The following is a 26,455-nucleotide window of genomic DNA, read 5'->3' as shown; positions in this document are numbered from 1 at the left end:
CGTGACACCTTGCATGTCACGTGTTAATAATTGGCCAGACAATTCAACTGAAAGTTAAGTACATCAGCTTAGTCGCGGCGAGCGAGGCGTCAAATTTATCAACAATCCGCAACTGCTCGCGGCGGGCTAGACTTGTCTATTTATTGGGGGAATATTAGTACATAGCGACAGCGGACACCATTTCGCCCGCGGCGAGTAACGGCGAGTTTATCCGCGTCTACAATGACGGATGAATTGACTGCTTAGTACATGGAGCCCTGAGTTGGAATCGTCATCATCAATCTCTCAGGCAACAGTCCTTCTCCTACTGCGTAACTTCGGCACTTCCAGAGACCGCCCATGGAGCGCCCATGTTGCTTTATTGGGTGACGTGACGTCAGTGACGTCAAAACTCTGTACCGCGCACTTTCTGTTACTTGTCCTGGAGGCGGGGTCACGTGAATCGATTCTCGCGCCTCACTGCATCGATGCAGAATCGTTTTATACCGCATCGCGATGCATCGTCAAAACGATTATTTTTGACAGCCCTACAGCATTGTATGCTTTGTCAATGGTGCAGGGATCATACTCAGCTGTCTTAAAAGATTTTTCTGAATCTCAAATCAAGTCAGTCTCTGACTTGGCGGCTGGATCATCAGTTCAATTTTCCAAATAGAGCATGCAAATTTTAAGCAACTTTCTACTTTACATCTATTATCAATTTTTTGTTCTTTTGCTGTCTTTATTTGAAAAGCAGGAATGCAAAGCTTGGGAGCTGGCCCATTTTTGGCTGCGCTTGCTAATTTATGGCTAAATGTGTGAGTAATGGCATTTAAAAGGAAGATTCTAACACACTTTTCACCAGCAGCATCATCTGGGGTTGCTTTATTCTTTAGGTAGTATAAATCAATTTTTGCTATGGATGCCTGCAACATTATTAATTTTCAATGTATTTTTATTAAAAATGTTCTAATTTACTGTGAGCAGATTTTTTTTTTACATATTGACATGAACTGAATATAAAATGGATACATTCTTTAGGCACATTCTTAAAGTGATGGTAAATCCTAGCGTTTTTAAAACACTATGATTTACTAATGCTACTAATAAAGGGGACTTTGTCATAAAGTATAAAAACTTCATGCTTAAAGTTCCTTTATTTGCAGCACGTTTATGCCGAACTGAGCACCTCCGGTCACCCACAGCAAAACAATATTATCTCAATGAGGTTAGTTTTCCCCTCTTAGCCAATATCGTGCTAGCCATCCGGCATAAGTAAATATGGAAGTAATATTAATGGCTCAAATGTTTCAACTTAATATCCTTTCCCCCAATATTCACTCTTAATACAGCGTTAAATCCTGTCCTGACTCATGAAAAATAAATAAATTTGGGTTTCATGTAAAAGCTTGCAACAAAGATTAAAAACTAAGCAAGTTGGTGGTGTTGACAATGAGCATGTCTGTTCTATCACACTTACTTCATTTGCATAAACAGTGATAATGGCTAAAGTGTAGGCAAAAATAATGCTCAAAAAAAGAAGACAGAGGTACGTTTTCCAGTCAATCACACATATATAAAATTGTAAATTTGTATAAAAATATCTTTATGTATTTTTTTTTGTATTTTGAAAAACTTGTCGCTCCCACTACCTGTCCTCACTTATCAACAAATATACTCCAGCCTGCCCCATAAGATCCAACAATGACCCGCTCCTTGCATCTTCTATCAACTCTTCCCATACTAGATTGTAAGACTCTATGTGGCACCAACCCACTTCCTCTTGCTGTCAGTCTATCACCTAATCTGCCTTCTATTAAATGCTTCCTAAAGACAAAAATGTCTTTCAGGTAAGCCTACCACCCAACTCAGTAGCAAATGAATTGCACCCATCTAATCAGCCCTTTTTTTTTTTTTTTTTAAACATCATTCTCACCCTTGCCGTCCTCATCTCCTATTTTTCACCCTCCCAGATTGTAAGCTCGCACAGGAATAGGGCCCAATATGTCTCCTTTACTTATTTGTCAAATGTTGTCTTGTCTCTTATGCAGCTAGTATAACAAGTCAGTGAAAATACATTAAGGAAAAAATAATTTTACAGTGTACTGTCCCTTTAATTGTACCCATGGACAGTGCTGCGGAACATGTTGGCACATAATAAAGTATAATAATACTTGTCTGACTTTATCTTACTCAGGTGGATGTTGCACATAAAAAAGAGCAAGAACTAAAACAATTTATGATAATTGTAAAGGACAAGGCTATATATATATATATATATATATTTATTATATTAACATCATCAAAAGTTTTTCAGAGTATCACTGAATAATAATCTGAGGACCTTAATATGGTATTTATTTAAAGGGAGATTCCGGTAAAAATTTAAATGCACATAGATTACATATTTGAATAGAAAATACATTTGCATGATTCATGTATTGGCAAAAATGCTTCTATTAAAACTTATCACTGTTTTAGTGCTAACATTTTTCATTGTACGTGCATGTGAGGCTAGATATTCTCAGCGCACCAGCATTTTAAATACTGCAGCTGCTCAGAGCACCAGTGGGGCTTGTATCATGTCAGCAATTAACAAATTGAGTCATTACCAGATGGTACAAGCACCTTAGGCTCTATGAGCAAGTACTGTGTTTAAAATGCTGGTGCACAGTTTATACTTAAATACGGCTTTAATACAGCTACAGCTTTTATTAGAAGCATTTTTGCTATTACATGTATATTACAAAAATGCTTCTATTCAAAACTAAAATAAAGCCATGTGGATTCCAATGTTGGCTGTATTTTCCCTTTAAGAGTCTATGTTATTGCTACACTAGATATAAATAGAAAAAACACAAGTTCCCACAACTTCTTGGAAATAAGTTATTCTGCTTTGCAATGTTTCTTCTTCTTAGCCTTTACACAGTTTTCCGCACTATCTACAGAATGATCCACCTGCTCTTCTGGAGATGGGGAAGGTGCCCTTTGCTTTCTTTTCTTTTTCTTCTTTGAGCTTTTCATATCTTCCTGATCTGGCATCTGCTCATCACATTCAGTCACTACAATTCCTTCCCCTTCTTCCACAACTTTCTCTTTTTTGCTCTTTTTCTTCTTCTTAGATATCGGAGGCTCCTGGAAAAGTGTTTCTTCAGTATCCAAGTCATGTTTTTGTTTTTTCTTCTTTTTATGCTTTTTCCCAGTATCACAGTCTTCTGCTACAGCTGATTGTTCATCATTTGATTCTAAACTTTTGCTCTTTTGTTCCTTCTTTCCATACTTCTCCATGAACTCTCTTTCCTGTTCTTGAAGTCGAGAGAGCTTTGCGCTCATTGTCAGTCCATGGCGAGCTCCTCTGAAAACAAAATTATTTTTTGTTGTAATTACTTAAATAACCAAACTCAGACTACATACTGTTATTTTTAAATTAATTCATTAATAAAACAAGCACTAAGCAGTGGCTTATACTTAAAGGGACAGTATACTATAAAATAGTTTTTCCCTTAATGTGTTTCCAATAACTTTTTTTTACCAGCTGCAGAGTATAAAATGTAAGAGATTTGTTTTTTAAGGCTTATTTGTGTATATGACTTGTGTTTTGAAGCCACAACCTAATAAAATGGGTTGAACTTGTACGTATAATCAGATCTCATTACTTTATCACATTGTGTACATATACCTGCTTCTTTATCTTATATATGTCCATAAATCACCAATCACCACTTAATAAACCAATCACCACTTTGAGAGAATGAAAAAACATAATTTATGTAAGAACTTACCTGATAAATTCATTTCTTTCATATTGGCAAGAGTCCATGAGCTAGTGACGTATGGGATATACAATCCTACCAGGAGGGGCAAAGTTTCCCAAACCTCAAAATGCCTATAAATACACCCCTCACCACACCCACAATTCAGTTTAACGAATAGCCAAGTAGTGGGGTGATAAAGAAAGGAGTAGAAAGCATCAACAAAGGAATTTGGAAATAATTGTGCTTTATACAAAAAATCATAACCACCATAAAAAGGGTGGGTCTCATGGATTCTTGACAATATGAAAGAAATTAATTTATCAGGTAAGTTACATGAATTATGTTTTCTTTTATGTAAATGGCAAGAGTCCATGAGCTAGTGACGTATGGGATAGTAATACCCAAAATGTGGAACTCCACAGAAGAGTCACTAGAGAGGGAGGGATAAAATAATAACAGCCATTTTCCGCTGAAAAAAATTAACCCACAACCCAAAATATAAATTTATTCTCATAATGAAAAGAAAAAAAACTTGAACATAAGCAGAGGAATCAAACTGAAACAGCTGCCTGAAAAACTTTTCTACCAAAAACTGCTTCCGAAGAAGCAAATACATCAAAACGGTAGAATTTAGTAAATGTATGCAAAAGACCACCAAGTTACTGCTTTGCAAATCTGATCAACTGGAGCTTCATTCTTAAAAGCCCACAAAGTGGAGACTGATCTAGTAGAATGAGCTATAATTCTCTGAGGCGGGGCCTGGCCCGACTCCAAATAAGCTTGATGAATCAAAAGCTTTAACCAAGATGCCAAGGAAATGGCAGAAGCCTTCTGACCTTTCCTAGAACCAGAAAAGATAACAAATAGACTAGAAGTCTTCCTGAAATCTTTAGTAGCTTCAACATAATATTTCAATGCTCTTACCACATCCAAAGAATGTAAAGATCTCCAAAGAATTCTTAGGATTAGGACACAAAGAAGGGACAACAATTTCTCTATTAATGTTGTTAGAATCCACAACCTTAGGTAGAAATTTAAATGAAGTCCGCAAAACTGCCTTATCCTAATGGAAAAATCAGAAAAAGGAGATTCACAAGAAAGAGCAGATAATTCGGAAACTCTTCTAGCAGAAGAGATGGCCAAAAGGAACAACACTTTCCAAGAAAGTAGTTTAATGTCCAAAGAATGCATAGGCTCAAACAGAGGAGCCTGTAAACCCTTCAAAACCAAATTAAGACTCCAAGGAGGAAAAATTGATTTAATGACAGGCTTGATATGGACCAAAGCCTGTACAAAACAGTGAATATCAGGAAGCTTAGCAATCTTTCTGTGAAATAAAACAGAAAGAGCAGAGATTTGTCCCTTCAAGGAACTTGCAGACAAACCCTTATCCAAACCATCCTGAAGAAACTGTAAAATTCTAGGAATTCTAAAAGAATGCCAGGAGAATTTATGAGAAGAACACCATGAAATATAAGTCTTCCAAACTCGATAATAAATCTTCCTAGAAACAGATTTACGAGCCTGTAACATAGTATTAATCACAGAGTCAGAGAAACCTCTATGACTAAGCACTAGGCGTTCAATTTCCATACCTTCAAATTTAATGATTTGAGAGCCTGATGGAAAAAACGGACCTTAAGACAAAAGGTCTGGCCTTAATGGAAGTGACCAAGGTTGGCAACTGGACATCCGAACAAGATCCACATACGAAAACCTGTGAGGCCATGCTAGAGCTACCAGCAACACAAACGACTGTTCCATGATGATTTTGGAGATCACTCTTCGAAGAACTAAAGGCGGAAAAATATAAGCAGGTTGGTAACACCAAGGAACTGTTAACGCATCCACCACTTCCGTCTGAGGATCCCTGGACCTGGACAGGTACCTGGGTAATTTCTTGTTTAGATGGGAAGCCACCAGTTCTATTTCTGGAAGACCCCACATCTGAACAATCTGAGAAAACAAATCTGGATGGAGCGACCACTCCCCCGGATGTAAAGTCTGACGGCTGAGATAATCCGCTTCCCAATTGTCTATACCTGGGATATGAACCGCAGAAATTAGACAGGAGCTGGATTCCGCCCAAGCAAGTATCCAAGATACTTCTTTCATAGCTTGGGGACTGAGAGTCCCACCCTGAAGATTGACATATTCCACAGTTGTGATATTGTCTGTCTGAAAACAAATGAACGGTTCTCTATTCAACAGAGGCCAAACCTTAAAATAGCACAGAGTTCTAAAATATTGATTGGTAACCTCACCTCTTGAGATTTCCAAACCCCTTGTGCTGTCAGAGATCCCCAGACAGCTCCCCAACCTGAAAGACTTGCATCTGTTGTGATCACAGTCCATGTTTGACGAACAAGAGAGGCCCCTTGAACTATACGCTGGTGATCTAACCACCAAGTCAGAGAAAGTCGAACATTGGGATTTAAGGATATTAATTGTGATATCCTTGTATATTCTCTGCACCACTGGTTCAGCATACAAAGCTGCAGAGGTCTCATATGAAAACGAGCAATGGGGATCGCGTCCAATGCTGCAGTCATGAGACCTAAAACTTCCATGCTACTGAAGGGAATGATTGAGACTGAAGGTTCTGACAAGCCAAAACCAATTTTAATCGTCTCTTGTCTGTTAGCGACAGAATCATGGACACTGAATCTATGTGGAAACCTAAAAAGGTGACCCTTGTCTGAGGAATCAAAGAACTTTTTGGTAAATTGATCCTCCAAGCATGTCTTTGAAGAAACAACACTAGTTGATTTGTGTGAGATTCTGCAGAATGTAAAGACTGAGCTAGTACCAAGATATCGTCCAAATAAGGAAACACCGCAATACCCCGTTCTCCGATTACAGAGAGTAGGGCACAGAGAACCTTTGAAAAGATTCTTGGAGCTGTCGCTAGGCCAAATGGAAGAGCGACAAATTGGAAATTCTTGTCTAGAAAAGAGAATCTCAGAAACTGATAGTGGTCTGGATGAGTCGGAATATGAAGATATGCATCCTGTAAGTCTATCGTGGACATATAATGCCCTTGCTGAACAAAAGGCAGAATAGTCCTTATAGTCACCATTTTGAAAGTTGACACTCTTACATAACGAATCAAAATTTTCAGATCCAGAACTGGCCTGAATGAATTTGCTTTCTTTGGGACAATGAATAGATTTGAATAAAACTCCAGACCCTGTTCCTGAAACGGAACTGGTATGATTACCCCTGAAAGCTCCAGGTCTGAAACACACTTCAGAAAAGCCTGAGCCTTTACTTGATTTGCTGGGATGCGTGAGAGAAAAAAAAATCTTCTCACAGGAGGTCTTACTCTGAATCCTAGTCGGTACCCTGGAGAGACAATACTCTGAATCCATTGATTTTGGACAGAATCTGCCCAAATGTTTTGGAAGAATCTTAATCTGCCCCCTACCAGCTGAGCTGGAATGAGGGCCGCACCTTCATGCAGACTTGGGGGCTGGCTTTGGTTTCTTAAAAGGTTTGTATTTACTCCAACTTGAAGAAGGTTTCCAATTAGAACCAGATTCTTTGGGGGAAGGATTAGTTTCTGTTCCTTATTTTGTCGAAAGGAACGAAAACGGTTAGAAGCTTTAGATTTACCCTTAAGTCTTTTATCCTGAGGCAAAAAAACTCCCTTCCCCCCAGTGACAGTTGAAGTAATCAAATCCAACTGAAATAACTTATTACCTTGGAAAGGAAGAGATAGTAATCTAGACTTGGATACCATGTCAGCATTCCAATATTTGAGCCACAAAAGATCTTCTAGCTAAAATAGCTAAAGACATAGATTTAACATCAATTTTGATGATATCAAAAATGGCATCACAGATAAAATGATTAGCATGTTGAAGCAAGCTAACAATGCTAGACAAATTAAGATCCATTTCCTGTTGCGCCATATTTTCCAACCAAAAAGTTGATGCAGCTGCAACATCAGCCATAGAAATGGCAGGCCTGAGAAGATAGCCAGAATATAAAAGAGCTTTCCTTAGATAAGATTCAAGTTTCCTATCTAAAGGGTCTTTAAAAGAAGTACTATCTTCCATAGGAATAGTAGTACGTTTAGCAAGAGTACAAATAGCCCCATCAACTTTGAGAATCTTTTCCCAAAACTCCAATCTAACTGCTGGCAAAGGATATGATTTTCTAAACCTTGAAGAAGGGATCATCCGGAAATGACACACTTGTGTCATTGAAGACGCAACCTTGTGCAAGGAACTCTGTGTCAACTAAGACCCCGGAAATGACGAATTTGCGTCATCAGACGTACCTTCGCGCCCAAAAAAATTCAGAACGCGAAAAATGACGCAATAAACTTTGGTTTTTTGAGTCCTCGCAAGCCTAATTTTGCCTGCGAAATTAAATGAAAAAGCAGTCAATTGAAAAAAAAAAAAAAAAGACTATACCCCAGGTAAGAAAAATATTTTCCTAAATATGTTTTTTCCCAAATATGAAAATGATAGTCTGCAAAAGGAAATATACATAAACCTGACTCATGGCAAATATAAGTACAATACATATATATATATTAATGCATAAAGTGCCAAACCATAGCTGAGAGTGTCTTAAGTAATGAAAACATACTTACCAAATGACACCCATCCACATATAGCAGATAACTGTTTCAGTACTGGTTTGGCTATCAGTAGAGGTAATGGATTGAGAGTATATCGTTGATCTGAATAAGGGAGGTAGGACATGAATCTCTACGACCGATAACAGAGAACTATGAAATAGATCTCCCACGAGGAAGACCATTGCATTCAATAGGTGATACTCACATCCCTCTGACATTCACTGTAATCTGAGAGGAATCGGGCTTCAAAATGCTGAGAAGCGCATATCAACGTAGAAATCTTAGCACAAACTTACTTCACCACCTCCATAGTAGGCAAAGTTTGTAAAACTGAATTGTGGGTGTGGTGTGGGGTGTAATTATAGGCATTTTGAGGTTTGGGAAACTTTGCCCCTCCTGGTAGGATTGTATATCACATCATCAGAAGCGCAGTTGGCTTTAGGACAGCCAACGGTTATGACGTTCTATTTCGTCATAACGGCACTAAAGCCCAGTGTAATTATGACGGAATAGAACGGCATAACAGCGTGAAAAGGTTAAGGGTTTCTTACTGAATTTACATACTGCTTGAGCAGTCATAACACAAATGGTTGTAAAACCTTCTCTGGGATCCCCTTTGTTCAGAAATAGCAGGCATGCATGGCTTTGCCATTATTTTTTTGATATTTAGAAGCCTGCTAATTTCAGCTGCGGACCACATTTCTAATATTCCTGGCAATGAAGGGGTTAATCGGGTAGCATGTAAGGTTGATTTTAGCTGTAGGGTAGAGATTACCCTTCCACCCCGATACCTACCTGATCCCTCCCAAACAGCTCTCTTCCCTCCCTCGCCCCCCCACTGATCACCACCATCTTAGGTACAATTTGCCAGTATGCAGTTTTAAGGCTTTTTGTTCTTTGTTATTGTACGGATCCCTCCTTAACCCTTCAAGCTCCCTGATCCCTTGCAAGCAACTCTCTAACCCTCCCCCATCTAACTTGTAGCAGCCATATTAGGTACTGGCAGCTGTCTACCAGTAAACCGTTTCAAGTATTTTTCTCTCTTTTAATAAAAATTCGTTCTGTAGTGTAGCTATTCCCCCTCAAGTTATTTGGTAGCAATTATCCCTCCCCCCCAAAAAAATTCTGTACCATAGAGAACTCTCCCCTTCCTCCCACGATGATGTTCTGTCCACCCGCCTTCCTCCTTCCCTCCCACACCATACACGGCGATCTGCCTTCCTATGGTAAAAGGAAGAATGATCAGTTCTTCCTTATCATATGAAGGAAGATGCCTTCTGCCTTAGACTGCATTTTACGCCCTCAAAGCTGACTTTGGGGCGGCAGCACGAGCCAAAAGGTTGGGCATAGGTACTATGTCAACAGGGTATTCTGGGCAAAGCACTCTGACGTAGTACATACAACCAAATGGCTTAAAGTGAAAGTAAATCTTAGCATTTTACAAACGCTAGGATTTATTATTGAAACAAATAAAGGGCACTTTCATTCATGAAGTATAAGATACTTCATGTAGAAAGCTCCTTTATTTGATTCAATTGATCGCCGCTCTTAGCTCCTACAGCAGAGCACGGCTAAAAATTTTTGGCTAAGAGGTGACGTTTTCACCTCTTAACCAATAGCAGTGCAGTAAATCCAGCTCCCATGGGCGCCAAGCCGTATTTACCGCACGGGAAATACTTTAAGGGGTTAATATCCGTTTAATAATAATACTAAAAAAATAATCATATACTGAAGAAAAGACTTACTTATGTGCAGTTCGGCCTCCACAAACCCTTATCAGATCATCATCTGTAAGCCTGGAGAGAGGAAAACAGGTAGTTTCACATCAGCTCTAATCAAGTATAGGTATAAAAATCAAAAGTGAAGGCACTGTTTTTAAGTAACCAGCCAAACTAAAAATGAGGAGGGCAATCTACATGTATTCTTCAACAAAAAAGGAAGGGAGAAATATGTAGAATTTACTACCCATTTCATACAATTACATGTACCTTATAAATCTACAGATTTATGCTCTCAATTCATTCACACATGCCTTGTGCCACAATGCATTATGGCTGATTCCCTTTGTGAAGCAGAGTGCATAGAGCCAATTTAAAAAAAAAAAGCTGCAAAAATTATAAAAAGGTATATCCTGAAACACTTTTTATAACCCCATTATGAAACTCATTGCCAAACATGAGTCAGAAAGTGCTTCCATAGGGAAATGGTTTTGCTTCTGCAGTTCTGCTCAAATTAAATGTACTAAAACAGAAACAATTTTGTTCCTGATCAGGAATAGTTAAACAAGGCAGCCAGAAAGGGCTCTAACCCCCCTTCCCCTGGAATGTATTAGTCTGCAGAGAGCTGCATATCAAAGCACACAGATAGGAAGCGTTATGCTGTGTGAGTTATGTAGCTGTTGTCTAAATGCTGCCTGTCAAGATGATATGCACCCTGAACTAACTCACACAGCATAAAGCTACTAAGCAGCATTAGTGTATATTAAAATAATGTTATTTGCCCATCATATTGATGCTATTGCCCCCACCTATACACCTACAGAACCTAGATGGAACAGGAGTCATTTAACAATAAACAAACCTTGTGGTCACCTTTCACCTTGCTTCATTGCTATCCTGTATTGCATCCCTCCGGCTCCTACCCGTTCTCTTCTCGCTCTGCAGCATTAATCTTGCTCTCCGGTTCAGCTCTACTCTAACCTCCCCCTTCACAACTTGCTCAAGACGAAATAAGCAATGAAGGGAGAGAGCAGAGTAGAGCTGAACTGGGTAACAAGAGTAATGTTGCAGAGACTCGAGCACATGGTGAGATGAGGGCTTTGAAGCATTCATTTTGCAGCTTGCCACAGGGAACCATTTTTAATCCAATAGGTGTAGCTCTGCTCCTCCGCTCTCCCCCTTCACCCTTTGAGCCATGATCTCCTGTGACTGTTATATATATATATATATAAATATATATATATCTATATATATCTATATATATATATATATATATTATATATATATATATATATATATATATATATATATATATATATATATATATATATATATATATATATATATATATATAAAACGGTGTTATACTTACTAATGTGAAAGCTCTCTCCCAGACTGCCACCATTATATATTTCTCTGCTGCGCCTTTTCAAAAGGCTTGTGTGCACTGCTCACGCTGACAAGGCTCCTCCCGCATGCCGTCATCACTTACTCACATGGCTCTCACTCGCACAGTCAGAACTGTGCGATTAACAAGGTAAGGGGCTGGGTTGGGAGGGGGCGCTGCAGGCACTTAGAAATAAGTGCAAAGAGCTTGAAGCCTATACTTCTATCTATCGCACGTGTGGTGCAATAGATAGGAGTAAAAACAGCATTTTTTTTTTTACAAAATTGGACCGAACCTCTTTTTAGCTGAATAAATATAATTTCAGCAATAGGGAGCTATTGGAAAACTTATATTTATTCAGCCAAAAAGGTTGTTTTTTCCCCCTCTCTTTTTAGGGGTTCACCTATAGAGGAGCCTCCACTGATGCTATGCTGTTCTGTAATTCCAAACAACAAAAACATATAAATTGGGGTAAATGATGAACTTAAAAAACTTTATCAAACAGGTCCCCTCAGTTTTGTATTTCTAAAGAAAGCATTTAACTCATTTGTGGTGGAAAAATAGTGTTCACATCGGAACAAAGTTCAGATGTAAACACTATAAATTAAAAATATAATAACTTGATCGCAAGGCCGGGATCGGATCATAGGGGACTGACTACACTGCAGGAAGCCTTATATGGTAGGACATTCCATACCGTCCTAACACGGTTAAAACCCATCGCTGTGAGGACGGAATGGAACGTCCTAACGGCATGAAGGAGTTACATTTCCTACAGAAGAGCAAACACTTGTAAAAGACAGAAAACATACCGCTGAACCTTACTAGACATAAATAAAACAGATGGCAGTAGAAGAATAGCTACAATCTTAACTCTCGTGTGAAATATCTCAGTAAATAAAATAAAAAATAAATCATAATGTATGAACTTATTATAAAATGCAAACCTGAAAATTACAAATTTTAACATTAAACCCCATATTCTCATTTCGTTAGATCATACAATTTTTAACTTTTCCGTTTACATTGGTTATAGTTGGCTTCATTCTCTCAGTATCCTTTGCTAAAGCAGCAAAGCACTACTGGGAGCTAGCTAAGCTATTGACAAGAGGCATAGGTGAGCATCCACCAATCAGTAGCTAGCTCCCAGTAGTGCATTGCTGTTCCCGTTATAACAGAAATAAATTGGATTTGATTAAAATTACTTGCTCTGATTTTTTTCTTGGCTGCTGAAATTTAAGATATTTAAGTGCAGGAAAAAAACAAAACCACAAAGCTAACTTACTTAGTGGCAGAAGACAAATCCAACTTTTCATCCTCATCTTCACTGGAGTCACTGCTTTCTGAAGAGGAGGATTGTTCCACTGGCTTTTCGCCACCGGATAAGAGAGTTGCAGACTGTAAAACATAAGAGCATGCAGGCTCAGCATTCTGGAATTGGAATACTTTAAATATTGCTTCAATTTAAATAAGAAGTAGCCCTTTGTTGAGATACTCATAAAAATAAGGAATGCAAAAAATGAAATGCCGTTGTGTATAGCTAATTTTGTTATTTAAAATAAAAAAGACACAGCAAGCAGTTACCAGATTTCAAACAGAAGCGACAACCACAACATGTACTATAATACCACAAGCTTAAGAGTGACACATGCTAGGGTCATCACAATGTTTAGCACTCTCTAATAATGACTATTCTTGGTTACGACCACTTCATGTAAAGCAAAGATATCTATGAAGTTTTGCTAGATTTTACAAATGTATTTATTTTTCTAAATGCCTATTCAAAGCAAGCTGACATGCAGATAAAAATGATCTATAGACCACAAGATATTTCTCTATGGCAATGTGTTTAAAGGGACACTGAACCCAACTTTTTTCTTTCGTGATTCAGATAGAGCTTGCAATTTTTAGCAACTTTCTGATTTACTCCTATTATCAAATTTTCTTCATTCTCTTGGTATCTTTATTTGAAAAGAAAGAATGTAAATTTAGATGCCGGCCCATTTTTGGTGAACAACCTTGGTTGTTCTTGCTGATTGGTGGATAAATTCACCCACCATTAAACAAATGCTGTCCAGTGGCCTGAACCAAAAATTGTCTGGCTCCTTAGCTTAGATGCCTTCTTTTTCAAATAAAGATAGAAAGAGAACAAAGAAAAATTGATAATAGGAGTAAATAAGAAAGTTGCTTAAAATTGCATGCTCTATCTGAATCAAAATTGGGTTCAGTGTCCCTTTAATGTTGCATTACAAATGCATGCCAAGAGCTTTAAAGTGAAGGTCAATTTTGACGAATCAGTGCCCGGTTTTTAATAATATTAAAAACAAGGGCACTTTAATTCATCAAAATTGACATTTCAAGCATTTTCTTCAAAAACTTACCTTTTAATCCGGAAAGCTGCTCCATCGATTCCATCAGCCGTTGGAAGCGTCTGCTTACGTCAGAAATGACGAATCCGGCTTCCTCTAATCACGGCGTTCTCCCAGGGGGGGTCATGGCCTGAGGGAATGCTGTGATTGGATGAAGCCGGATTCGTCATTTTGGATCCACAAAGAGGACTTGCAATGGGCAGAGGACGCGCTGCAGAGGCTCTCAGGATTAAAAGATAAATTTTTTAAGAAAACGCTTGAAATTTTTTGATTTTGATTAATTAAAGTGCCCTTGTGTTTAATAGGATTATTAAAAACCTGGTACTAATTTGTCAAAATTGACCTTCACTTTAACACTGCAATCTGAATACATACTTGGATAAAAACATATATGTTCTAATGATTACTTCTACTGCTTAAAAACACAGTTTTTGTGTAAAAATTCTGTTTTGTGCCAAGCTCCCATGAGGCCAAAAAGCATAATCAGTAATCAATTTTATTTATTTTTTTAAATGTGGCAAATTGCCTGAAACAGCTATTTGATTTACAGCATTTGTAGCTTACAGAATTTGCATTTCGGCCTCTCTAAGGAGTTTGGGACTAGCAAAACTTCATACAAAACCTACAGTGTAATTTTAAAGTGCAAAAGTAGTCATCTACGAATGTGGGAAAACGAAGTCACTGTTAAAACACACTGATTTCTCATAGACAGGAAGGCATAGATATTTCACATCTTACATTGCACTCTTAAAAAGGGACAGTTAACCTTAATTTTACCCCCTTTAATGTGTTAACAATAAACCATTTTACCTGCTGGAGTGTATTAAATGATTTACAAAATATCTCCTTTACCTTTATATGGGGATGTGAAATAGCTGCATTTGCCTGTAGTATCCATTCCTATCCTGAAAATTTCTATACTTAAAGTGATTGTAAAGTTTAATGAATAAGTGCCCGGTAACTAAAAGTAATCTTAAAAAAAAACATAATTTATGCTTACCTGATAAATTTATTTCTCTTGTAGTGAGTTCAGTCCACGGGTCATCCATTACTTATGGGATATATTCTCCTTCCAACAGGAAGTTGCAAGAGGATCACCCAAGCAGAGCTGCTATATAGCTCCTCCCCTCACATGTCATATCCAGTCATTCGACCAAAACAAGACGAGAAAGGAGAAACTATAGGGTGCAGTGGTGACTGGAGTTATAATTTAAAATTTAGAACCTGCCTCAAAAAAAGACAGGGCGGGCCGTGGACTGAACACACTACAAGAGAAATAAATTTATCAGGTAAGCATAAATTATGTTTTCTCTTGTTAAGTGTGTTCAGTCCACGGGTCATCCATTACTTATGGGATACCAATACCAAAGCTAAAGTACACGGATGATGGGAGGGACAAGGCAGGAACATTACACAGAAGGAACCACTGCCTGTAGAACCTTTCTCCCAAAAACAGCCTCCGAAGAAGCAAAAGTGTCAAATTTGGAAAAAGTATGAAGTGAAGACCAAGTTGCAGCCTTGCAAATCTGTTCAACAGAGGCCTCATTCTTAAAGGCCCAGGTGGAAGCCACAGCTCTAGTGGAATGAGCTGTAATTCTTTCAGGAGGCTGCTGTCCAGCAGTCTCATAAGCTAAACGTATTATGCTACAAAGCCAAAAAGAGAGAGAGGTAGCTGAAGCCTTTTGACCTCTCCTCTGTCCAGAGTAAACGACAAACAGAGAAGAAGTTTGCCGAAAATCTTTAGTTGCCTGTAAATAGAACTTCAGGGCACGGACCACGTCTAGATTATGCAAAAGACATTCCTTCTTTGAAGAAGGATTAGGACATAATGATGGAACAACAATCTCTTGATTGATATTCCTGTTAGAAACAACCTTAGGTAAAAACCCAGGTTTAGTAAGCAGGACTACCTTGTCTGAATGAAAGATCAGATAAGGAGAATCACAATGTAAGGCAGATAACTCAGAGACTCTTCGAGCCGAGGAAATAGCCATCAAAAACAGAACTTTCCAAGATAAAAGCTTAATATCAATGGAATGAAGGGGTTCAAACGGAACACCCTGAAGAACTTTAAGAACCAAGTTTAAGCTCCACGGAGGAGCAACAGCTTTAAACACAGGCTTAATCCTAGCGAAAGCCTGACAAAAAGCCTGGACGTCTGGATTCTCTGCCAGACGCTTGTGTAAAAGAATAGACAGAGCAGAAATCTGTCCCTTTAGTGAACTAGCGGATAAGCCCTTTTCTAAACCCTCTTGTAGAAAAGACAATATCCTAGGAATCCTAACCTTACTCCATGAGTAACTCTTGGATTCACACCAATATAAATATTTACGCCATATCTTGTGGTAAATTTTTCTGGTAACAGGTTTCCGAGCCTGTATTAATGTATCAATAACCGAATCCGAAAACCCACGCTTTGATAGAATCAAGCGTTCAATTTCCAAGCAGTCAGCCTCAGAGAAATTAGGATTGGATGGTTGAAAGGACCCTGAATTAGAAGGTCCTGACTCAGGGATAGAGACCATGGTGGACAGGACGACATGTCCACTAGGTCTGCATACCAGGTCCTGCGTGGCCACGCAGGCGCTATCAGAATCACCGATGCTCTCTCCTGTTTGATCCTGGCAATCAGTCGAGGTAGCAACAGAAAAGGTGGAAACACATAAGCTATGTTGAAAACCCAAGGGGCTGCTAGTGCATCTACCAGCACGGCTCTCGGGTCCCTGGACCTGGATCCGTAACAAGGAAGCTTGGCGTTCTTGCGAGATGCCATGAGATCCAGATCCGGTTTGCCCCAACGACAAATCAGTTGAGCAAATACCTCCGGGTGAAGTTCCCACTCCCCCGGATGAAACGCCTGGCGACTTAGAAAATCCGCCTCCCAGTTCTCCACGCCTGGGATGTAGATCGCTGACAGGTGGCAAGAGTGAGACTCTGCCCAGCGAATTATCTTCGAGACTTCCAACATCGCTAGGGAACTCCTGGTTCCCCCTTGATGATTGATGTAAGCCACAGTCGTGATGTTGTCCGACTGAAATCTGATGAACCTCAGTGTTGCTAACTGAGGCCAAGCTAGAAGAGCATTGAATATTGCTCTTAATTCTAGAATGTTTATCGGGAGGAGTTTCTCCTCCTGAGTCCACGATCCCTGAGCCTTCAGGGAGTTCCAGACTGCTCCCCAGCCTAGTAGGCTGGCATCTGTTGTTACAATCGTCCAATCTGGTCTGCGAAAAGTCATTCCTTTGGACAGATGAACCCGTGACAACCACCAGAGAAGAGAATCTCTGGTCTCCTGGTCCAGATTTAGCAAAGGGGACAGATCTGAGTAATCCCCGTTCCATTGACTTAGCATGCATAGTTGCAGCGGTCTGAGATGTAGGCGCGCAAATGGCACTATGTCCATTGCCGCGACCATTAAGCCGATTACTTCCATGCACTGAGCTACTGATGGGCTTGGAATGAAGGACACGGCAAGCATTGAGAATCTTTGATAACCTGGACTCCGTCAGGTAAATTTTCATCTCTACAGAATCTATAAGAGTCCCTAGAAAAAGGGACCCTTGTGAGTGGTAACAGAGAACTCTTTTCCACGTTCACTTTCCACCCATGCGACCTCAGAAATGCTAGAACTATCTCTGTATGAGACTTTGCATTTTGAAAACTTGACACTTGTATCAGAATGTCGTCTAGGTACGGAGCCACCGCTATGCCTCGTGGTCTTAGTACCGCCAGAAGTGAGCCCAGAACCTTTGTAAAAATTCTCGGGGCCGTAGCTAACCCGAAGGGAAGAGCTACAAACTGGTAATGCCTGTCTAGAAAGGCAAATCTTAGGTACCGATAATGATCTTTGTGAATCGGTATGTGAAGGTAGGCATCCTTTAAGTCCACTGTGGTCATATATTGACCCTCTTGGATCATGGGTAGGATGGTCCGAATGGTTTCCATCTTGAACGATGGAACCCTTAGGAACTTGTTTAAGATTTTTAAGTCTAAGATTGGTATGAAGGTTCCCTCTTTTTTGGGAACCACAAACAGATTTGAATAAAACCCTTGCCCCTGTTCCGTTCGCGGAACTGGGTGGATCACTCCCATCACTAAGAGGTCTTGTACACATTGTAGAAATGCCTCTTTCTTTACTAGGTTTGTTGATAACCTTGACAGATGAAACCTCCCTTGTGGAGGAGAAGTTTTGAAATCCAGAAGGTATCCCTGAGATATAATCTCCAACGTCCAGGGATCCTGTACATCTCTTGCCCAAGCCTGGGCGAAGAGAGAAAGTCTGCCCCCCACTAGATCCGTCTCCGTAAAGGGGGCCCTGTCTTCATGCTGTCTTAGGGGCGGAAGTAGGCTTTCTGGCCTGCTTGCCCTTGTTCCATGACTGGTTGCCTTTCCAACCCTGTCTGTAACGAGCAGTAGTTCCTTCCTGTTTTGGAGCGGAGGAAGTTGATGCTGCTCCTGCCTTGAAATTACGAAAGGCACGAAAATTAGACTGTTTGGCCTTTGATTTGGCCCTGTCCTGAGGAAGGGTGTGGCCCTTACCTCCAGTAATGTCAGCAATAATTTCCTTCAAGCCGGGCCCGAATAAGGTCTGCCCTTTGAAAGGAATGTTCAGTAGTTTAGACTTAGAAGTTACATCTGCTGACCAGGATTTAAGCCATAGCGCTCTGCGCGCCTGTATGGCGAATCCGGAATTCTTAGCCGTAAGTTTGGTTAAATGCACTACGGCATCCGAAACAAACGCATTAGCCAGCTTAAGGGTTCTAATCTTGCTCAAAGACTCATCCAATGGTGCTGTGCGAATCGCCTCCTCCAGAGACTCAAACCAGAATGCCGCTGCAGCAGTGACAGGCGCAATGCATGCAAGAGGCTGTAATATAAAACCTTGTTGAACAAACATTTTCTTAAGGTAACCCTCTAATTTTTTATCCATTGGATCTGAGAAAGCACAGCTATCCTCCACCTCAAGCTTAAATTTAAAATTTCTGAATCCGGTCTCCCCGAATCAGAACCGTCACCCACAGAATGAAGCTCTCCGTCCTCATGTTCTGCAAATTGTGACGCAGTATCAGACATGGCTCTCGTGTCATCGGCGCGCTCTGTCCTTAACCCAGAGCTGTCGCGCTTGCCTCTTAACTCGGGCATATTGTATAATACTTCTTTCATAACATTAGCCATATCATGTAAAGTGATTTGTAAGGGCCTTGATGTACTTGGCGCCTCAATCTCACGCACCTCCCGAGCGGGAGACGAAGGTACTGACACGTGAGGAGAGTTAGACGGCATAACTTCCCCCTCGTTGTCTGGTGATAATTTCTTTATCGGTACAGATTGACTTTTATTCAAAGTAATATCAATACAATTGGTACACATATTTCTATTGGGCTCCACATCGGCTTTTAAACATAATGAACAAGCAGATTCCTCTGTATCAGACATGTTTAAACAGACTAGCAATGAAGCTTGCAAGCTTGGAAATTACTTTCAATAAGTTTACAAGCAATATAAAAAACGCTGCAGCGCTTTTAAAAAACACAGTTGAATAACAAAGAACTAATTCAGTTATAGTCAACAATTCTTGAAATGTATTAATTAGCAGAGGATTGCACCCATTAGCAAAAGGATGATTAACCCCTCAGTACCCAAAAACGGATATCAAATTAAGATTTAACGCTTTTATCACAGTCAAACACACTGTCACAGGTCTGCTGTGACTGATTACCTCCCTCAAAAACGAATTTTGAAGACCCCTGAGCTCTCTAGAGACGTCCTGGATCAAGGAGGAAGAAGCAGGAAGACTGTGCTAGAATTTTAACTGCGCAACAAGGCGCTAAAAAAGGCCCCTCCCAGTCATTCACAACAGTGGGAGACCTGATATAACGGTTTCTATGCAGAAATATATGTTAGCCATGTGGAAAAAAATCATGCCCAAAAGGATTTATCACCAAAGTACCTCACAAAACGAATAACATGCCAGTAAACGTTTTAAACACAAACTTCTTTTAATGTCATGCAAAGTTATCACTAAGCCTGCTACCAGTCGCTTCCACTGCAGATAAGGCTTAAGCATTATTTCAGTATTAACAGTATTTTCTCAGTCAAATTCTAGTCCCTAGAAAATAACTCTACTGTGCATACATTTATCAGCCTGATACCAGTCACTACTACTGCATTTAAGGCTGTACTTACATCATACGGGTAACAGCAGTGTTTTCTTAGTCAATTCCATTCCCAGAAAATATTGTACTGCACATACCTCATTTGCGGGGGACCCCGCATGCTATTCCCATTGTCTGAAGTTACCCCACTCCTCAGAATGTCGAGAACAGCCAGTGGATCTTAGTTACGCCTGCTAAGATCATAGAAAACGCAGGCAGTTTCTTCTTCCAAATACTGCCTGAGATAGAAAAAACAGCACACTCCGGTGCCATTTAAAATAACAAACTTTTGATTGAAGAATAATTAAGTAAAAACTCCGACTCCTCTCGCGACCTCCTTCTTTGTTGAGGGTTGCAAGAGAATGACTGGATATGACATGTGAGGGGAGGAGCTATATAGCAGCTCTGCTTGGGTGATCCTCTTGCAACTTCCTGTTGGGAAGGAGAATATATCCCATAAGTAATGGATGACCCGTGGACTGAACTCACTTAACAAGAGAAACAGGGGCACTTTCATTCATTAAACTTTACAACGCTTATTTTTAAAAATACTTACCTTTGCATTATGGTAAACATAACGCTGATCCTCCACCCGCAGCTCCTGCTTTCATTAGCATATCGATGACAATCCGGCTTCCTTCAATCATTGCGTGCCTCACAAGCTGGAAGCCAAAGGGGACACACAACGATTGGAGGAAACCAGGTTAGTCATCAATCTGCTAAAGAAAGCAGCAGTCGGAGGATCTGCATTATGCTTACCATAATGCAAAGATAAGTATTTTAAAAAAATAAGCATCTTTGTTGAGTTTAATGAATAAAAGTGCCCCTGATTTTAAGATTATTTTTAGATACCGGGCACTTATTTATTAAACTTTATAATCACTTTAAGTATAGGCTATAGAAAAACATTGCCAGAAGAAATTACACTCTCAGTGGGAGGTAGTAGAAATCAGTAATAAAAATGTTTTATTTTTAATTGTTCTCTCCAAGTGCATGATATTGATAACCTCCCCTGAGAAATCACACAAATCTTCAGGGTTTTTATTTTAGACCTTGTATTGTAATGTAGGAGTCTCTGTTTAACATAAAGAACACTACATAGCACAAACAAATTTCTCAAAATAAAATATTTGTGTTTCTAAATTTTCGCCATATCGACAAGTCTTCTTATATCATCTCACCTGAGCGGCGAGGTTTTGAATATCAGGCCCTAAATATTGGACTTTGGTATACAGACAGAGATAATACAAAGAAATGTGTGTGTACAGAGAGTAATGAAATAAGGAAATCTGATTTCCCTGCAAGCTCAACCCATTCTAATGGGTTGTGGTTTCAAAGATCAAACCAGCTATTTCACATACAAAAATAAACACAAATAAGCAATTTATCATACATTTTATACACTGCTGCTGATATAATAAGTCATTGGAAACACATTAAGGGAAATCATTTTACAGTAAAACATCCCTTTAAAATGGACAGTAAACTAATATGTGTTTCTAAAATGCTTACAAGGCACAGTTGAAACATATTTAAAATATATTTGCATCAAAAGGTTAAAGTGAAGCTGGATTAGGAAGAGCATTTTCTTAAAGACAGATTGCGCACTAGTTGATAATAACTGCTGCTTTATTGGTGGACAATGACAAAGGCAAGCATGGCTGGCATTCTCTGTGGGATTATGCATAATGTACGCAAAATGTAGTATTCATCACACTGACAGTGCCCAGCAATGCAGGAGAGTTGTAACAACAGAGTTTACCTTAATAAAGCGCCCGTATAACATGTTAGGGTTATAAAGTCCTTTCCTTGGTTTCTTATTGGTCACAATGCAGTCATCCTCTGCCAACTTCTTCACTTGAACACCATCCTAACAATTCAAAAAGTGTTTAAAAAACAGTGAGGTTATACTTTAATGTACAAAATCTAGAAAGAAAAAATATAAATAAATAAATATATATATATATATATATATATATATATATATATATATATATATATATATATTTTGTTGTTGTTCTACCTATTGCTTATAGGGATATGTTGGTCTTGTTCACTATTCTTCAACACATTATCTAGTATTATACAAGAAAATTAAATTTTCACAAATATGACCTCTCTCTCATGGCAATTATAGCAATCTCAATTTTCCAATATTTCTGATAAAAAAAAAGGAAAGAAAAAAAAAAGCTAGTTATACCCATGTCCTGAATCAACAATGACACTTTTTTGTTTGCAAAGGTATTGCCCAACCATCTCACTGCTCTCCTTCCTACCCTAATCCATCAACACCAAGCAAAGTGTGTGCCACAGAGAGAGACAAAGGACACATAGAAATCCTTGACCACATAGAATACTCTACACTTTATTATGACCCTTCCTTTCTCCTCTCTATTGATGCTGAAAAACCTCTCCAAAAAAAAAAAAAATGCATCCCATCTTTACCTTTCAAACATACCTTATATACCATCAGTACAATCATGTGCTTTTTTAAAGAGATAGTAAACACCTTATAATTACAAGACGTTTCTGTCATGTTTCTAAAGAATAACATATCAGCCAAGTCTTATAGTTTTTTTTAAAACAAATTAAAGGGACAGTCAAGTCCAAAAAAAAAACTTTCATGTTTCAAATAGGGCATGTAATTTTAATCAACTTTCCAATTTACTTTTATCACCAATTTTGCTTTGTTCTCTTGGTATTCTTAGTTGAAAGCTAAACCTAGGAGGTTTATATGCTAATTTCTTAGACCTTGAAGGCCGCCTCTAATCTAAATGCATTTTGATAGTTTTTCACCACTAGAGAGCATTAGTTCACGTGTTTCATATAGATAACATTGAGCTCAAGCACGTGAATTTACTATGGAGACAGAACTGAAATAAGGGGGCAGTCTGCTGAGGCTTAGATACAAGGTAATTACAGAGGTAAAACATGTATAATGATAACTGTGTTGGTTATGCAAAACTGGGGAATTGGTAATTAAGGGATTATCTATCTTTTAAAAAAACAAAAATTCTGGTGTTGACCGTCCCTTTAACATCGTTCTTACTGCAAATATATTTCAAGAGCCAAAATACACCCACCATTTGCCTTATTTGGAGGAGCCAATCTGGGTTTTAATCTGCAGACAAGGCTAGCCATGGTCATAGAGTTAGTATAACATACTTTATTTTGCAGAATACAATGAAATAGTTCCACAGCACCTTTCAATATAAAATGTCCTTTATTAGCAACTCATGGACAAAATATTATGCAACGTTTTCGGGAACGCAGTCCCTTAAAAGGGACAGTATACTATAAAATAGTTTTTCCCTTAATGTGTTTACAATTGCTTTTTTTACCAACTGCAGAGTAAAAAATGTATGAAAATTTGCTTTTTAAGGCTTATTTGTGTATATTAAAGCTCTGATTTTGTGTTTTGAAGCCACAACCTAATAAAATGGGTTGAGCTTGTAGGTATAATCTGATCTCATTACTGTATCACATTGTGCAAATATACCTGCTTCTTTATCTTATATCTGTCCTTAAAACAATCACCAGTACTTTGAGAGAACAATGGAAAATCAACATTTTATTACCTTATCTCTGCTATATCGCACTGGGAGTGTAATTTCTTCTGCTGGCTGTGTTTACAAAGCTTATCTATAGCTGGTACGCGCGGCCACAAACTTTCAGAATAGGTGGGGATACCACATGCTAAATCAACAATTTCAAATGCCAATATAAGGGTAAAGGAGCTACTTGTAAACAATTTAATACACTCCAGCAGGTAAAGTGGATCATTGGGAACAAATTAAAGGGGAGAAATTTTTTGAGTAAACTGTCCCTTTAATCATGCATACAACATAGCACACCTGTATCTTTACTTAAAGGTGTATCCAGCCAATCACTGGCCACCTCTAAAGACACATCCTACTTCACAATTTTTCTGCAGAAGTTGTGTTAACACTGCCATCTAGAGGATATGACTAATTTTAACTAGAACAATTCATACTTAGACATTAAGGGTACTATCTATAATGTGTCGGTACACAAAAAAATTAATAATATAAAAACATTTGAATTCATACAAATATATACAAAAATTCATTAATACACATATTAAGAGGCTGCCTTTTTTTAAACAAATCCCAATGATTATTATTTATGTATATATCTAGAGGAAGACTGACAGGTCCAATTCTCTATTTAGTCCATTAGGATACATTGAGTCCAGTTTATGGATCCAATATGCTTCCTTTTGTTTAAGACTACGTTCCCTGCCCCCCCCCCCCCCCCCAGTTATATCAACATGATCAATGATCTGCCATCTAATTTGATTAATTTGATGTCCACTTTCCAAAAAATGACATGCCACAGGATCTTGAAGGTCACCTGTTCTAATATTAGATTTATGCTGATTGAGTCTCTCTCATCTTACGGGTCGTTTCCCCTATGTAAATTTTTGAACAAGGACATTTTATCATGTATATTACAAAAGTAGAATTACAAGTGTAATGTGATTTTATTTAAATTTATGTCCACTTCTAGGGTGTACAAATTCACTGCCTTTAATTATAGAATGGCAACTGCCACAGTTTAGACATGGGAAACATCCTGTGTTCTTTTCAGTGATGTATCTAGTTCTACTAATATATTTAGAACCCATGTCAGACTGTACCAAGATGTCACTCAAGTTTTTAATTCTCTGATGAGCCATGATTGGATGTTTTTGCAATATGTCTATGTGCTTATTACATGTTTGAATTATATGCTAATGCTTCCTGATAATTTTGGATATTTTTGTGCTCTGATCATTGAATTGTGAAATAAAAAATAGGCTTGTTATTATCTTTCTTTTTATCATCTTTTGTCTTTAACCCTTTAAGGACACAGCTTTCAGTTTGATCAATTGTTTTATGACGGAAAAATTCCGTCATATGTCCTTAAGAGGTTAATTCTCTTAATATTTAGGGTTTCCTTTACCACCAACTCCTCAGGGTACCCTCTTTCCTGGAATTTGTCTCCCATTTCCTTAAATCTTACATCTCTAAGGGAATTATCACTGACAATTTTATTAACCCTCATTAACTGGCTCCTTGGAAGAGAATCTTTTAACTTTTGTTTATGGAAACTGTCATATCCAAGCAATGTGTTTCGATCCGTCTTTTTGAGATGAAGATCAATTTTTAGCTTTGAACCTTCCTTATATATGACAGTGTCCAAAAATCCCATTTTCTCCTCACTAGCTACTAATGTGAATTCAAGGCCATTGACCTCCAAATTGAACTGGCTGACAAATTGTTTTAATGAGTCTTCATTGCCCCACCATATGCCAAACACATCGTCAATATAACGCCACCATGTGGCTCCATACTGTAAAAACAGAGGGTTATTATATACATTTTTTTCTTCAAAATGACTCATGTATAAGTTGGCACATGATGGGGAAACGTTAGACCCCATGGCCGTCCCCTTCTTTTGTATATACCATGTGTCTCTAAATAGGAAATAGTTGTAATAAAGTACGATCCTCAATAATTCTTCCAAAAAATTGACTTGTGCCACATTATATTCATTACTATTAGACAGTAGATGACAGATCGCCCCTATACCACTTTCGTGTTTTATAGAGGTGTACAAGCTTTTGACATCTAAACTAAACAGAATATACTTAGTATTTTTAAATTCCAATGTTGATAATTTTTGTATAAAGTCCCCGTGTCTAATGTCATTCTCTCTATATATGGTTGTAATACCCTAGCCAAAAATTTAGCTATATTAGTAAATACCGATTCAACATTAGACACTATGGGGCGCCCAGGTGGTTCTTTCAAATTTTTATGTACTTTGGGCACTGTATAGAACACTGGTGTCCTTGGGTGTTCATTGTATAGATAATCACACATCTTTTTGTCAATTATACCTTTATTCATAGCATTATTGAGTATTCTCCTTATTTCCTTTTGGAAAAAAACTACTATATTCAGGAAATTAATAACCAACTGAGTGACCCCAACACATACCAGGTCCTAGATAACAATCCTATTTAGATGACAGTTTCCATAATCAAAAGTTAAAAGATTCTCTTCCAAGGAGTCAGTTAATGAGGGTTAATAAAATTGTCAGTGATAATTCCCTTAGAGATGTAAGACTCAAGGAAATGGGAGAGAAATTCCTGGAAAGAGGGTACCCTGAGGAGTTGGTGGTAAAGGAAACCCTAAATATTAAAAGAGAATTAAAGACAAAAGATGATAAAAAGAAAGATAAAAAAATTAGGCTTGTTTTTATTTCACAATTCAATGATCAGAGCACAAAAATATCCAAAATTATCAGGAAGCATTGGCATATAATTCAAACATGTAATAGGCACAGAGACATATTGCAAAAAAATCCAATCATCGGAGAGTTAAAATTTTGAGTGACATCTTGGTACAGTCTGACATGGGTTCTAAATATATTAGTAGAACTAGATACATCACTGAAAAGAAAACAGGATGTTTCCCATGTCTAAACCGTGGC

General features: G+C 38.4%; 1 protein-coding gene across 1 annotated transcript in view; it reads right to left on the bottom strand.

Annotated features, from left to right (window-relative positions):
* Nucleotides 1-834: 834 nt before the first annotated feature.
* Nucleotides 835-26,455, bottom strand: part of LOC128652255 (G patch domain-containing protein 4) — a 41,917-nt gene continuing 16,296 nt past the window's right edge. Inside the window, exons 5-8 of the mRNA XM_053705193.1 lie at nucleotides 21,717-21,824; nucleotides 12,716-12,828; nucleotides 10,071-10,121; nucleotides 835-3,334 (exon numbers count right to left, since the gene is read on the bottom strand). Coding sequence (XP_053561168.1) covers nucleotides 2,866-3,334; nucleotides 10,071-10,121; nucleotides 12,716-12,828; nucleotides 21,717-21,824 — 741 coding nt within the window. The 3' untranslated portion in view covers nucleotides 835-2,865. The remainder of the gene's footprint in view (nucleotides 3,335-10,070; nucleotides 10,122-12,715; nucleotides 12,829-21,716; nucleotides 21,825-26,455) is intronic.

The sequence above is a fragment of the Bombina bombina genome, chromosome 1, assembly GCF_027579735.1.
Source record: "Bombina bombina isolate aBomBom1 chromosome 1, aBomBom1.pri, whole genome shotgun sequence".
NCBI lineage: Eukaryota > Metazoa > Chordata > Amphibia > Anura > Bombinatoridae > Bombina > Bombina bombina.
This window is presented reverse-complemented; position numbering and strand designations above follow the sequence as displayed.